General features: G+C 62.3%; 3 protein-coding genes across 5 annotated transcripts; all 3 read left to right on the top strand.

Moving 5' to 3' along the window:
- Positions 1 to 640: 640 nt before the first annotated feature.
- Positions 641 to 4,368, top strand: LOC138064738 (avidin-like). Of its 2 annotated transcripts, none has more exons than XM_068928556.1 (6): positions 641 to 854; positions 2,367 to 2,486; positions 2,658 to 2,868; positions 3,034 to 3,154; positions 3,244 to 3,344; positions 3,980 to 4,368. In XM_068928556.1, exons 1-5 carry the CDS (start codon positions 780 to 782, stop codon positions 3,320 to 3,322), a joined length of 606 nt encoding a protein of 201 aa, XP_068784657.1. In that variant the 5' UTR covers positions 641 to 779; the 3' UTR covers positions 3,323 to 3,344; positions 3,980 to 4,368. The 2 variants fall into 2 exon arrangements, with proteins under 2 accessions (XP_068784657.1, XP_068784656.1); XM_068928555.1 differs by having other exon boundaries at positions 3,863 to 4,368.
- A 3,889-nt stretch (positions 4,369 to 8,257) lies between these two features.
- On the top strand, positions 8,258 to 10,201 carry LOC104147807 (avidin). Of its 2 annotated transcripts, XM_068927930.1 has the most exons (5): positions 8,258 to 8,350; positions 8,446 to 8,573; positions 8,723 to 8,933; positions 9,670 to 9,790; positions 9,982 to 10,201. In XM_068927930.1, the coding sequence occupies exons 2-5, from the start codon at positions 8,502 to 8,504 to the stop codon at positions 10,013 to 10,015; spliced, it is 438 nt and encodes a 145-aa protein (XP_068784031.1). In that variant the 5' UTR covers positions 8,258 to 8,350; positions 8,446 to 8,501; the 3' UTR covers positions 10,016 to 10,201. The 2 variants fall into 2 exon arrangements, with proteins under 2 accessions (XP_068784031.1, XP_068784030.1); XM_068927929.1 differs by having other exon boundaries at positions 8,329 to 8,573.
- Positions 10,202 to 11,875: 1,674 nt separating this feature from the next.
- Positions 11,876 to 13,382, top strand: LOC138064814 (avidin-like). The gene is made up of 4 exons (XM_068928790.1): positions 11,876 to 11,947; positions 12,391 to 12,604; positions 13,014 to 13,134; positions 13,283 to 13,382. The coding sequence occupies exons 1-4, from the start codon at positions 11,876 to 11,878 to the stop codon at positions 13,380 to 13,382; spliced, it is 507 nt and encodes a 168-aa protein (XP_068784891.1).
- The last annotated feature ends 1,021 nt before the right edge of the window (positions 13,383 to 14,403 follow it).

Below are 14,403 nucleotides of genomic sequence, written 5' to 3'. Positions count from 1 at the left end.
GGAAATCACCTAAACAGCCAGTTCTTTTACTCAGAAACAGAAAGCCGTCACCCCCAGCCTTAGGGGAAGCCGGGGACTTTGAGAGCGACAGCGAATGTGCCAGCAGCAGCTCTGTCGCCCTGTGCTGTGCTAACGGGGCAGGGGTCCCAAACGTCTGGCAGCCCTTCCCTCCGCACCCCTTCGCCGGCCCTTTCTCACCCTCTTCTTCTCCCACCCCTGGTTCCTGTTCCCCCCGCGCCTGCATTTTGCTCTTACTTGTATGTGCGATGGAGTTTGCCATCTCGGGGGGGGGGGGGGGGGGGCTGTCATACTGCTGTTAGCACAGTTTCAGTTTCCTCTTCAGGCGACCGATCTGTGTCGCCGCCGACCATCCTCGGCCCGGGGTGCTGCAGCGGGTTTCGCACGCCGTCGTGGGCCGCTACGGTTAAGGAGTGACCCCCCCCCTCCCCCCAAAACTATGTTGAAGGACTTCGCCGGCACGCTGGCATCAAGTCCCAAGCCCCCCGGGTCACCCCCGGCTACGTGACTCGCAGCTCCAAGAGCCGGAGGGCACGGGCACGGGGAAGAGGGTTGCAAACAGCGCGGTAACCACATCCGCGGCAGGGCTTTGTCTCAGGCAGCCGGGTGCGTGGCGCACGGTGCCGCTGCGCGCAGCGCCGCGCTGCTCCGTGCCGCGGGCAGCCCCAGCCCGCCGTGCCGCCCGGGGCGTTGCGGAGAGGCGGCGACGGCCGCGCTATAAAGGGACGGGGCGGCTCCGCCGGCCGCAGCCGTCGGTCGGGATGAGTCGTCGCCTCCTCACCGCCCTCGCTCTACCTGTGGGAGCGGCCCTGGCCGGAGCTGCCGGGGGAAGCCAGGTGGGAGCGGGGACACGCGTGGGAGCTCCGGGGGAGCCTCCGCTCCGCGGTGGGACGTGCGTGGGAGCGCCGCTCCGCGGGCTTGCTGCTCTGCTCTGCGGCGGCGGGGGGAGCGTCAGCTCCCGGGGGGGACGGACACGCGTGGGAGCGCCATCCCCGGGGGTGCCCCTGCTCCGGGGATGGGAACCCTGCTCCGGGGTGGGACACGCGTGGGAGCCCCTGCTCCGGTGGGGTGGGACACGCGTGGGAGCGCCATCGCTGGGGGTGCCCCTGCTCCGGGGATGGGAACCCTGCTCCGGGGTGGGACACGCGTGGGAGTCCTGCTCCGGTGGGGTGGGACACGCGTGGGAGCGCCATCGCTGGGGGTGCCCCTGCTCCGGGGATGGGAACCCTGCTCCGGGGTGGGACACGCGTGGGAGTCCTGCTCCGGTGGGGTGGGACACGCGTGGGAGCGCCATCGCTGGGGGTGCCCCTGCTCCAGGGATGGGAACCCTGCTCCGGGGATGGGAACCCTGCTCCGGGGTGGGACACGCGTGGGAGCCCCTGCTCCGGTGGGGTGGGACATGTGTGGGAGCGCCATCCCCGAGGGTGCCCCTGCTCCGGGGATGGGAACCCTGCTCCGGGGTGGGACACGTGTGGGAGTCCTGCTGGGGGTGGGACACGTGTGGGAGTCCTTCTCCGGGGGGTGGCACATGCATGGGAGCGCCATCGCTGGGGGTGCCCCTGTTCCGGGGATGGGAGCCCTGTTCCAGGGGGGTGGGACATGTGTGGGAGTGCCATTCCCAGGGGAGCCCTGCTTTGGGGGGGGGGGGAGACACAGGTGGGAGCCCTGCTCTGGCGGGGTAGGACATGCGTGTCTGTGCTGTCCAGGGGTGCAGCCCCTGCTCTGGGGTGGGACATGCATGGGAGCCCCTTCTCCTGGAGCAATGTGCATAGGGACCCCTGCCCCAAGGCGGGCCACATATGTCCCCCCCCCTGCTATGGGGGGATATACCAGGGAACTCCTGTGGGGGCATCGGGACATGCGGGAATGTCTGCCCTAGTGGGGGGTCATGGGGACCCTGGTCTGTCCCCAGGCTGGGGAGGTGCAGCGACCGAGGGCACAGGGAGGGCTTCGGGGCTGTGCCAGAGCCACGGCTCTGCAGGCGGGATGCTGCAAGGCACCAGCCATCGGGGCTCCTTGGTCTCGCAGGGGGCCCAGCACAAACGCCAGGGCTCTGTCCCTTGCCAAGGGCTCTCCCCGGAGCGCTGGCACACCGCGTCCCGGTGCCAAGCACGGCACACTTTCCTTACCTCTTTTGTTCTGTTTGGCTTCACTTAGTTTGTGGCTCTCCTGACATTTCTGAGATTGTGATGACTTTGTAAATCAGATGTCTTAAACAAAAATGCCTGAGCAAAAGGCCATGGTGGGCTTGTGCCCTCCACTCCCCAGCCCCAGCACCGTCAGACTCCTCAGGCTCCTGAGAAATGCTGCTGCCAAAAACTGACTTTGTGTTTCGTTTATTTTTAAAGGTGCTTTGCCAGTTAGGCGAGACCCTCAAAGAGGAAAAGACGACCATGAAGGAGGCAAAAGGAGCAAACGCCAAGACTGGGCGGGACCCTGAGCAGAAACAGCCTGCAGGAATGGGCAAGGTAACTTTGGCCCCTGGCCCCTGGCTGGGGGCTCTGGGGAGGCCTGGGTGCTGCGGGGAGCTGGGCTCTGCCAGGGGCGGTGGGCAGGGGCTGTCCCCACAGCACCACGGACGGGCCAGCCCCGGGCAGGGGCAGCCCCCGGGGAACCACATCCGCTCCCTCCCTCGGCAGTGCAACCTGGCCGGGTGGTGGCAGAATGACCTGGGCTCGAGGATGCACGTGTTCAGCGTGAACAGCCAGGGCGACTTCTCCGGAGAGTACCACACCGCTGTCTCGAGTGCCCAAAAGCCAATCAAGCCTTCACCCCTCTGCGGGACCCAGCACTTGGACGAGGACGGACAAAGCACGTTTGGCTTCACCGTCAACTGGAAGAGGTTTTCCGGTAGGTAGGGGCAGCGGCTCCGTGCGGATGGGAGGGGAGCACAGGCAGACCACCATCGCTTGGCCCCTCCACACACTCCCCTCCCTGCTCTGGCCAGCGTCTGTCTGTCTGCCGAGCACCCCGCAGACAGCGTGACGCATCCTGAGGCACCTCTTGCTGGGGCAGACTCCACGACCGTCTTCGTGGGCCAGTGCTTCGTGGACAACAACGAGAAAGAGATCTTGCAGACAGCCTGGCTCCTGCGACAGAAGGTCAACTCCCTCCACAGCGACTGGAAAGCCACCATGTGAGCAGCGGGATCCTTGTCCCTATGGGTGTTGGCCCATCTGCCAGGTGGGCACCAACAGGGTCTGTCATGCATGTGCTTTCCCGCAGGACCGGTCGCAACGTCTTCACTCGAATCGACTGCAAGGAAGAAGAAAAAGCCCCTCCGACGGCTTCTCTGCCACCCTAGGAGGAAAAGATGCTTTGCACAGGTATCAGCAGCACCTGCCATGAAGTATTTCTCCCTCTGCCTATCTTTTCTTGCTCTCATAGCTCAGTATTTGCTGGCTTCCCCAGCCTTGTCCGGGGGGTCCTGATGGGCCAGTCTGCAGCATCAGCTCTGTGCTGGTGCCACTGGGGACGCAGTGGGGCTCTGCTCAAACTCCTTTGAGCTTCTTCAGCAAGAAGCTTCTTGCAAACCAGGAGCTGTGCAGCCAGGACGGGAAGAGCCTCTGTGCCCCAGGACTTCTCTAGGTGCAACTTTGGCTGAGGCATTTGCTGTGCTCAGAGCAAGGGGATTAGCTCAGCAGCTCGCTGCCTCCAAACCTCATCTGTTGGGAGCAACCCCCATCCAGACATGGGGCCTTGTAGCTTCTCTGAACACTTTGGTTGCCTCATGTCAGCTCTCACGTGTCCGGAGAAATCGTGACAGAGTTGAATCTTTTCTCTGGTAAGCTCCTCACGGAGGACCTTGGAGCCGCCCCTTCATGTGCCCTCATTCCCTTTTCAGGGGGACTCGCCTGGGCTGTGCCACACCACGTGGTCTGACACATACCATCACCACCTGCACACATCAAGGCTTTTGTGGACATGCAACGCGAGTGTCTTCTTAATAATGCCTTTTTAGTGCCTTCACGGTCACCTGCAGAAGAGTCCTACAAGCAATCCCTGCCCTGGGGTGTCCCTAGATGACCTACCTGGCATGGGGATGTCCGATCCCTCTTTTGTCAGCATTGGGCACCCCCTGCCCGACTCTCCCAGCACCCAGGCTGTCTACAGGCCCCTGCACCTGCCTCCCCCGGCCTCGTTGGGCTCACACAAGGTGCTCCCCCCCCCAACCTGTGCATCTGCGGCGCAGCACCAGCACACCCACCACCGCAGCCTCGCGCTCTCCCCTGGTGGGAAGCACGTGCAGGGGAGAGCTGCGCTTTGGTATAAGTTCTCCTCTGAGGCTGTTTTCAGCTTTGGGGAAAAAGGCTCCAAAGTGGGAATAAAATGAAGGATGTTCTCTTTAAACCCAGTGTTGTGTGTTTTGTAGCTGTACGTTGAGAAGCCGGGTTGAAGCGCTGCTGCAGGCAGAGGGAGCAGGACGAGGTGCTCGCGCACCTTTTACTCCAGAAAGGGATTGGCCCTGAGAAAACCCCATTTCCAGCCCCAACGGGCTTTGCAACGACTGCAGAGCACTGTAGGCTGCCAAAGAGAAATGGGCCCTTGTAGAAGACAGGGAGCAGGGAAGGTCCTTGGAAGCCAGCACAGGGGAGCAGATGGGTCTACATGTGCACGCTCACAGTCTGGTTTCTCCTGTCAGGTGCTTCTTCCACCCAAGAAATTCCCCAGTTATTTTCAGTATAGATTTGCTGCTAGTGACAAATTATTTCCTGTTCAGGACACTGTGTTAGGGTCTAGCTAATGCTAATTCTTGCTTGCCCCTGCCTGGTGTTGCCGAGTCCCCTCCCCTACCAGCTCTGGGGGATGCCACCTGCAATGGGTGCTGAGCACCCTCTCCCGCTTTGACCTCTCCTCGTTTCAGTATGCCCTGACTGCTCAGTTGTCCAGCTCTGCTGTTTTTCAGTTTGCTCTGTCTGCTCTCAGACCCGAGCAGGAGCCATGCTCTGCTCACAGCCAAGGGGCACTTCTGTTCATGCGAGCCCCATCTCTGAGCATCTCACCAGGGTCTCTCAAACCACTTTCAAACACACAGCCCTGAGCTTAACAGGCTGGGATTTCAGTATTTACAATTTTATCGTTCCCTTTCGGTCCAAAACTCGCGTTTCGGTTTGTGATGGGGGGCGGGGGGTTGTGCAAATTTCGACAGGACACAAGCAGCACCTCTGAGCACAGGCTGCCTGAGCCTGCCGCCAGCCTGGGGCAGCGCTTCGAGCGTCTCCGTACAGCACAGGGCAGGAGAGGGATGGCACATCCCAGCAGCCACCATCCTGCACGAAGGGAGCTGGGGCTGGACCTGGGGCTATGCATGGGCTGGGGCACGTGTGATGAGAGCGTAACTCTGGGGGCTCTTTTGCAAGCCGAGCAATCTGCCTGGCGGCTGACCCGCGTCCTGGGCAGGCAGACACAGCAGCTTGCACCGTCCTCTGCTCCCGGCGAGCAGGAAGGGCTGTGCAGGACCCTGCGGCGCCTCTAGCCCCAAAACTCTGCTTCAAAGAATTAATGTCATTTACTGGAAACGGGTGGTACAGGGGGAAATGCCTTGCTGGAGAAACAAGTGCTGAAGCAAAGCTTGTTTCTTGATCCGCCCAGTTAAGGCCCGAGCAGCTGATTTCCAGGAAACTCAGTGTTAGCTGCGGACCTGAGACTTTTTTGAGCTGCCCGGCCCTGGAGCGATCCCGTCTCTGAGTGGCCAGTGAGCTGCAGGGTGTTGCCGAGCTCTCCGGCAGCCCGCAGCGCTTCGCCGCCAGCGAAGCTGCTGCCCCCTGTCACTCCCCTGGGTTTCCTGCTGCTGAGGTCTGGGAAAGGTTTATTAATAGCACCAATGGCTTTAGCAGGCTTTTCCACTTGTTTTGGCCTGCCTTGTTGTGGATTTGCAGATTGTTTGTTCTTTTTTTTTTTTTGAATGTATCTCCAGCTTCTTAAACAATGTTGTTTTCTTCGCATTGCCTCCCTTCCATCTGCACATATTACCAGCTTTTCTAGTTCTTTTACAGCCTTTCTGAAGGGAGTACCTTCATGCTGGCCCCCTACTACAGTGTTCTTAAATCTCCTGCAGTATTTCACCTTTGTGGCTGCTCTGCTGGAAGTCCCTTTCCAACAAACTTCCTCATTTTGAGATAGTATTTAGTCCAAACAGCTGCTCTACGGGAACCTGAGGATTAGAAAAGCGGGGAGCAGAGGGGAGCATGGCCGGCTCAGAGGCATCCGGTCTCGGTGCTGCGGATGCTGCGTGCAGGGCGGCTGCCGGTTTTACTGCACGCATCCTCCTGCCTGTATTACCACCACCAGGCAGCGCCGAGGCTCGTGCTAGGACGCAGGCTGCCAAGGCAGAAAGGCAGCAGCCTGGCGAGCCGGCACAAGTATTTACGCACCTTAAGGCCACACTCCCATTTCTGCCCTGCCTACACCTGTCTCAGCCGCAAACACCTCACCAGTCACCTCCGTCCAACTCGCGTCCATCGGCACGGCAAAGCTGAGCACCTCCCTGTGGGGTAAAACCAGCCGTTGCTCCTACATCACGTCTTCTTGGTCGCTGTCGTTCACGCGCTGCGAACCTTCGGAGAGCCGGGAGGTGGAGGCGGAAGGCCCTTTACAGAAATGCACAGCGTACTGCTGCTAGCGTGTCTGCGTCACGCAGACACTCGCAGGGAGATCATTCATTAAAAAAAATAACGAGAATATACTGGGATCTTCTTGGCATAGATTGGGATCTTCTTGGCATAGGGTGACGCTCATATGGGGGGGTCTCAAATCTCTCAGATAGGACAGTGGTGGCTGTCCAGAGAGTGACAGGAGTCCCCGTTGCAAGGGTCCTTGCAGCGGTGCCCTTACGAGGACCAGGTGAGATGCTCCAAACCGCTGCTCTGCACAGTTCCTGCCACCTTGCTGGCTGTGCTCCTCCATGACCACGCCAGTGCATGCCTGATCCATCCTTACTGATTATCTTACCTATACAGAAAATATCCCTTAAATGTCATAACCACATAGAGGAGACTGGCCTACATGACCTCTCCTGCAGGAACAAGACCCACTGACTGTTTACAAGCACCTTATCTAGGTACAATTTGATCACTCCCACAGCAGAAGCTCTGGAGGGGAGGGCCAGATTCTCCACCCAGGTTGCCAGCTCACATACTTAAAACATATGAACTGCACCAGGAAAGCAGGAGGATTGTCTGAAATTACCTCCTGGAGGATTCCCACATCCTTCAGTCAAACACTTAACTGCGATAGTCCAGAAGAAAAAAAAATCACCTGTTTCAGTGTCCAATGACTCAGTGTTCAATGATTCAGTGTTCAATGTCTCGGTGTTCAATGTCTAAGTGTGCAGTGATAATCCAGCCATTACCTCAGCGAAGCAGATAGAGCCGGGGAGTTCCTCGATCATTCAGGGAATTATGGGCTAATTCCTCCGGATGTGCACAGAGCCACAGCCCTGATACCTAGCCACACTGCTGTGATGACTGAAGAACAAAATTGATTTTTATTACTCATTTATAACTTAAGTCTTATAGCTCCTGCCACACGGGTTGTGTCCATGTGGTTATCATTCCCATCAGCCTCTCCGGTCCGGACCAGCACTTCCTACTCAGCAGCTCTCCACACCAGAGCCGCTGCTAAAACCAGCGGTGTGGAGGAAGCCTTGCTCTTCTCCTCTGCCCCTCTCCTTGAGCCGAGCCCTTTCTGCAGCCTTTCCTGGCACGGAGCTCATCTTAGGTGGTTGGGTGAGCTCCTCCGCCAGCTCCCCAGCCCTGCCCTCCCCAGCCCACTCTGGAGACGCAAGCCACTCTGAGCCCTGATTTTGGGAAGAAGCTGGGGTTTTTTAAGGGTTTCCTTCTCAGAAAGGTGAAATCTTCACAGACAGAAAAACCTACAAAGACTGAAGGGGTTTTGCCTAAAGGGGAAAGTCAGCTCCAGCACGAGCGCACCAGGGAAGTGGAGCCGAGGCTTCCTGGGAGCCCTCTCCCTGCTGCTCCCCTGCAGCTGCGTGCGAGCGGCTGCAGACGTGCCAGGGGAAGGAGGCCAGCGACCCGCCAGCGTTCCCACCTCGCCCAGCACAGCCACCCCTCCAAATCCCTACCGAACCCCACGAGCCAGCGCTTGCACCCGTTCCCCCGCCAGCCCTCGCCGCCGGGGCTGCGCGGCACCGAGGACCCGGCACCTCTCGGGAGCAGGGACACCTGCGGGGCTGAAGCCCGAGCTTGCTGGCCATGCTGAGCTCCTTGCACCGGGCAGGACGCCCCTGGGATGAGCAGGAGACCTGTTTTATGGAACTTCCACTTTCATTTTCCTTCTTTGTCACTAAGATACAGGGGTCAGATCGCAGCTGGTATGTGCCTGTTCCTTGGAACTTTTAAAAATAACAAAAACAATAGAGCCCGTCTCCCTGCAGCTCTATAAAAAGGTGCCGCACATACTCCACAGCCAGTTAACCCAGGCGGTCGCAGCGCTTTGGCAGCCAGCACCTGCTCTGGAGAAGGATGGACAGACTCAGCATTGCTCTCATCCTCGCCCTGGTGGCAGCATCCGTCAGCGCCGCCGCAAAGGCCAAGGTAAAACGGATGCCAAGGAGGGACCCGTGCACCATCCCACGCCGGGGGCATGGCTGGGGCTGCAGGGAGCCCTGCGGGATGCCTGCTCCGGCATCTCTGCCCCTGTCCTGGCTGCGCTGCGGCAGCCGGGGCTGATTTCCCCTTTGCAGTGTGTCCTGACAGGGTCTTGGATCAATGAGCTGGGCTCCAATATGACCATCAGTTCTATGAGCAAAAATGGCAATTTCTCTGGCTTGTACTACACAGCCGTGACAGCCACAAAGGAAAAGATCAAGGTTTCTCCGCTGCAGGGCTCCCAGCACCATAAGAACGAGCAGAACCAACCCACCTTTGGTTTCACTGTCAACTGGAGTTTTTCAGGTAATTCCTCCTTCCTCAGCCTCCCTGCAGTGTCCCCAGTGGCCTCTGCCCTCCCCTGTGGTGTGCCTGATGCTCCCCCATTCCCAGCCCAGGAGCTGCTTGGGTGGTGGCACCTCCCAATCCCAATCCCCGTGTCTGGCTTGTGTCCAAGGCAGGTCTAGCCCAAGAAGAGGAGGGGGCAGAGCTAGATCTGGGCTCAGCTGGGCTGGTCACCCCCAAGAGCTGAAATCCCAGATCCCTCAGGTCTGCTGTCTCTGATTCCAGCAGTGACAGACTGGAGAGGGAACCGTCACCCACAGGTCACCACAGGACACACAGGGGCTCTCAGCTGCAAAGCTGTCACATTATGAGCTACACCTTTATGAGCTAGGACCAAAACCCAGCCATCTATATTATTTGTGGATGCTCCCTTTATGAGTTGATGAGACCCCTGCAAGAGGCTGTTCTTGACCCTAGGTGGTCATAGCAGCCTTTTTCACCCCAAACTGGCCTGCTGCCTCCCAAGCAGAGAGAAACCCCTAATCTGGGGGCTTCAGAGTACCTGTAGGAAGCACCACGCTCCCAGTGTCCACGGTGAACCAGTCATCCCCTGCTCACCCACTCTCCACTGCAGGGACCCTCTCTGTGTCCCTTCCCAGATGCGAGTAGGGTGCAGGACCTTTATTTGACTGAATGGTGCTGTCCCCCCTCGGCGCTGGCCTCGGCACTCACCCCACTTCCCATCCCTTCCCTGCAGACTCCACCACCGTCTTCACGGGCCAGTGCTTCGTGGACGAGGACGGGAAGGAAATTCTGAGGACCACGTGGCTCCTGCGACAGGAGGTCCACAACCTGAGGGACGACTGGAAAGCCACCAGGTGAGCCGTGGGCAGAGCAGGGCCTGTGGGTGCGGGGCCATCCCTGCATCTGGAGGATGCTCCAACTGATGCTAATCACTGTGCTCAGGACGGGCATTATTGGTGGTCACCCTCGTGCTGTGCAGGGGTCAGACCAAAAAGTCCCTCCTGACTTCGATACACCAAGGTACGAGCTCTGTGTTTCCCTGCAGTATCGGCAGTAACGTGTTCACCCGGTTCCAGTGATGGGACACGCGACTGCCTCAGAAGAGTCAGCTGTGTCCTGTGTCCCCATGTGTCCCTCGATTTGAGGACCTCTGCCCACCCCGTCCGTCCTCCCAGCTCTGCGTCTCCCACGCAGCTGCTGGAGGGCTGCTGAGCTGCTCTTCTCCCACGACCCTGCAGAACTGCTCTGCTCGCAGTAAAGCTTTGGTGCTGCCAAAACTGCAAGTCCCTTGTCCTGTCATTGCTCACAGCTTTTGGGGTAAAGCCTGGCTGGGTCCTACCCCCGCCTGCCCTCCATATGCCCCGGAAAGATCCTGGACTTCACGCTATTAGGGACCCCTTTGGAGGGCTCAGACAGGGGTGTCTCCTTGAAGCACATGGGGCAGGCAAGGTTTGGGGCAGAGGGAACTGAGCCAGGTCTGCTCCCTCAGCCTCCCTCCACGGCAGCCTCTTGCCCCTTCCCCTGCCTTCTCGCTCTGTCCTCCCCGCTCGCCTCCCCCCAGCCCTGCCTGCAGCGCCCCACAGCCACCCTTCCCTGCCCCACAGCCATCGCCCCCCACGCCACCACCGCTGCCTCCCCCTCCACAGTCCCGCAAAGACCCTCTGCGGAGACTCTGCCCCAGGACCGTGCATGGGCCACCCCCCCAAGGGCACGGGGCATCCCTCGAGGGACCCTGCACAGGGCATCCCCTTCCCCTCCTGCAGGGTGCCCCCCCTTGAGGGACCGTGCACGGGGCATCCCCTCCCGCAGGATCCCCCCTTGGGGTCTATGCACAGGACATCCTCTCCCATGGGGTCCCCTGAGTGTCCTGTGCCCCCAGCCCCTGTGTGTGCCTCATGCCAGCTCCTGTGACACCAGTGGAGGGGACCCGTCCCTGCTCTGCAACACCCACTCCTGGGCTGGAGGGATGGGGCAGAGCTGTGAGGGGCACGGACCAGAGCCAGGGGCCACATCTAGCAGGAAGAGCGCAGCAAGGGCTGGCCCAAAGTGGCTGAGGGAGGGCAGGGACAAATCTGCGGGCTCTCTGGGCCCCCGAGGCTGAGCGCGGCGGCCTCAGGAGATGGCTGCAGCAGGCCGGGATGCGTGCAGCGAGTATCCTGAGCTGCAGAGCGTGTTCTCCCTGTGGCTGCTCACCTTTGCCAAGGAAGAGGCATCATTAGCTCTTGCAAAGTCCACTACTCATCATCGCAGCGTGGGTCCTGGTGGTCCGACTCCAATTTTAACTTCCGCCCACGTCGCAGACGAGCTCATCGGCACTTACCACGGGGATTAAATCTGGGCCATCCGAGAGCTTGCGTTGCAAGCTGCCACTGGCCCCAGACCCAGGGAAAGCCCAACACAGCCCGGGAAAAACACCTTGGGAAAACGGCCAAAGCTTCTGACGCGGAAGGGGGCTGTCGTTAGGACAAAACCACCAGGGAAGAGGTGCGTTTTTCATGTCCGGCAGGGAGTCCGGCGTCCGTGGGCGGTGGCACGCAGATGGCGGCAGCGGGACGGCGGCAGGCAGTGCGAGCGCCCCATGCAGACCCCACTGGTGCAGGAGCAAGGGCCAGGGCTGGCAGCGCCCTGCCGCCTCTCCCCTCCGGCCCTCGGCGAAGGGCTGGGCGAACCGCGCCAGCGCTGGCAGCCGGCGGCTCTATCTATAGCCGCCCGCCGCCCCGCGGGCCGTCGGCGCTGCCCAGGTCACGCAGACCCGCTCGCCTCGCCTTTCCCCGGGCGCCCTGCCACCGCCAGCCGGCTCTCCGCCAGCTGCCGAGCCGCCGAGCCGCGGCGCCGGCTCCGGTTGCAGCCCGCGCCCGCCCGGCTATAAAGGGGGCCGGGGCGCGGGTGGCCGCAGGGAGCCGCGCCGGGGCGGGCGGGCGGGCGGCATCCCCGCGGCCATGGGGAGCGGCGCTCTCGCCCTGCTCCTGCTCCTGGCGCTGGTGCCGGGGGCCAGCCCGGCCGGCAGGAAGGTACGGGGCCGGGGCGGCGAGGCACTTGTCCTGGGGATGCGGCGGGAGCAGCCGGGGAGGGGGGCTCCCCTCTTTGATGCCTTTTCCGGCTGGGACGAGGGATGCAGGCAGGAGAGCTGGGGAAGCGCAAGGTGCGCTTCCAGGGAGGTAACGCGGGCACAGTGGAGAACGGGCATCCCTCTGCTCCCGCGTCGGGACCGCGTGTCCACGCCAGCGCCGCGGTGCAGCGCTGCGCTTTCACCTCCCTGGAGGAGCGGGGCCAGCCGCTGGCCCAGCACGGCGCGTTTCGTGCCCGAGCCGTGGCCGTGGCCAGGGGCAGCCGGGGACGGCTAGCAGCCTGTGACGGCGGGGAGGCAGCCGGGCGCCCCGGGGGGCCGTGCCGCCCTTCGCCCGGCGCCCGCGGGGGCAGCCCGTGGCACGGCCGGCCTGTGCGCCCCTTGCAGTGCGAGCTGAGCGGGCTGTGGAGGAACAACCAGGAGTCGCTGATGGAGATCTCGGCGGTGCGGGACGACGGCGGCTTCCAGGGCAAATACCTCACGCGGGTGAGCCTGGCCGGCGGCTGCCCCCGCGTGTCCCCCCTGAAGGGCGCCCAGCACCACCTCAGCGAGGCGGCCTGGCCCACCTTCGGCTTCACCGTGCGCTGGGAGAAATTCTCCAGTAGGTGCTGGGCCGCACAGGGCCGGGGCCGGGGCCGGGGCAGGGCTGGGGCGGGAGCGGGGAAGGTGCCGCCGTTCGCGTCGGAGAGCTGCAAGGCTTTGCCCACGCCGCCTAATCTGCTTTGTGCGCAATGCTTTTGTGCGTATGAGCCCAAGCAAGCAGCGAGCCAGTCTGGAAAGAGAGGGATCGGGGAGGAATCCCTGCTGGGGTGGAGGGATGGGTGCAGCGGCGCCCAGCAGCGCGGCGGCTCTGGGCCGGCTCGGAGCAGCTCCTTCTCACCGGCATCCTTGCGTCAGCCCGTGGGGTCCGTGGGGTCCAGCCCAAGGTGCTCGTGGCAGGTCTGGCCTGGGCACGCCGCTGCCTGCGAGCCCGGGCAGCGGCCCCATCCTACCACCACCGGTTCCCGCAGACGCCACCACCGTCTTCGTGGGGCAGTGCTTCGTGGACGCGGGCGGGAAGGAGACGCTGGTCACCACGTGGCTGCTGCGCGAGGCCGTCGGGTCCCTGGAGGACGACTGGAAAGCCACCAGGTAGGGAGGGGGTTCCTGCCACGGGGTCTGGGCGCAGGGCTCTCCCTGGCCGGAGGCGTCGAGGTGCCCCCGGGACGGGCTGGCGCCGGCGGCGCTGAGCGGGTCGTCCCCGCCGGCCGGAGCGCGGCAGCCCTCTGCTTCCCCGCAGGGTGGGCAGAAACGTCTTCACCCGCAAGCGCAGCCAGAAAGGGAAGATCCTTCAGAGCTGGTCTTCCTCCTGCGAGGACGACCCATCGCCCGAGCCGTGAAGGCGCCCTCCGCCTGCAGCCCGGTGACTCCCGCCGTCCTCTCACCGCTTCGGCTTTGCCTCCCCGCGTCCCCCCGCCCGCGCCTGCCCCGCAACGCCCGGACCCCGTGTTTGGCCCCGGCAAGCTCTGCCCCAGCCACGTGCAGTCCCTCGGGACTGCAGCTCCGCTTGGGCTGCCTCGGCGCTCCCCGCAAGATGCGCGGCCACCTCCCGCCATCCCGTCGGCAGGTTCCCCTTCCCGCAGGCCCAGCGCGTTCCCCGCCGGTCCCTCCTCGTGCCCCTGGGGAGCAGCGGTCCCGCGCCGTGGGGACAGCCGGCCGCCTCTGTCCTCGCCGGGGACCCGGGGCCAGGGCTCTCGGCAGCGCTCGCCTCCCCCAGCCCCCTCGGGCTGTGCATGCCAGAATCAAGAGGAGCCTTCCCCAGCCAAAAAAATCATCTCAGCCATGGTTGCATTTTTTAAAAATTGCCCTCGCTCACCCTCTGATGCAGCTTCCCTCTCCGCAGCCGCCGGGTCCCCCGTGGAGGTGAGGGCTAGCGGGTGTTTCTGGCCACTGCCGCCCTTCTCCAGGGGCGTCCGGACCCCCCCCAGCCTGCTCTCCCCCCTCCAGCTCTCTGAGCCCTTTCCCCTCTTTACCCTAACTTCAGCTGCCACCCTGAGCGCCTGCTCCTCGGCTGCCTGTCGGTGGCAGAGACCCTTCCTGCATCCCTAATCGAGCTGCCGTCCTTGCAGTAAACGGGGCGAGCCCTTCATATCCCTCCCTGTCGGGCGTTTTTCCAGCCCCAGGACTATCTACGTGCCCTGCGCACGTATGTCAGGCTTGAGCACGAGAGCCCGGAGCTGCCCCGGCTCTCGCACGCGGAGCCGCGCGCGTGCGCTGCGTCCCATTGCCACCTCTCGGTGCCTTCGGGCACAGGCAGAGCCTCTCCTGCCCCCGCGCTGTTTTTTCAGCAAAATCACAAGCTCGGTGATCCCGCGTGGTCTTGGTGGTAAAGGCAACGGTGTCAATGGATGCAACACATCT

Source organism: Struthio camelus, chromosome Z, assembly GCF_040807025.1.
Source record: "Struthio camelus isolate bStrCam1 chromosome Z, bStrCam1.hap1, whole genome shotgun sequence".
Lineage (NCBI taxonomy): Eukaryota > Metazoa > Chordata > Aves > Struthioniformes > Struthionidae > Struthio > Struthio camelus.
Note: the sequence above shows the minus strand (reverse complement) of the source record. Positions and strands in the feature narration are given on the sequence as shown.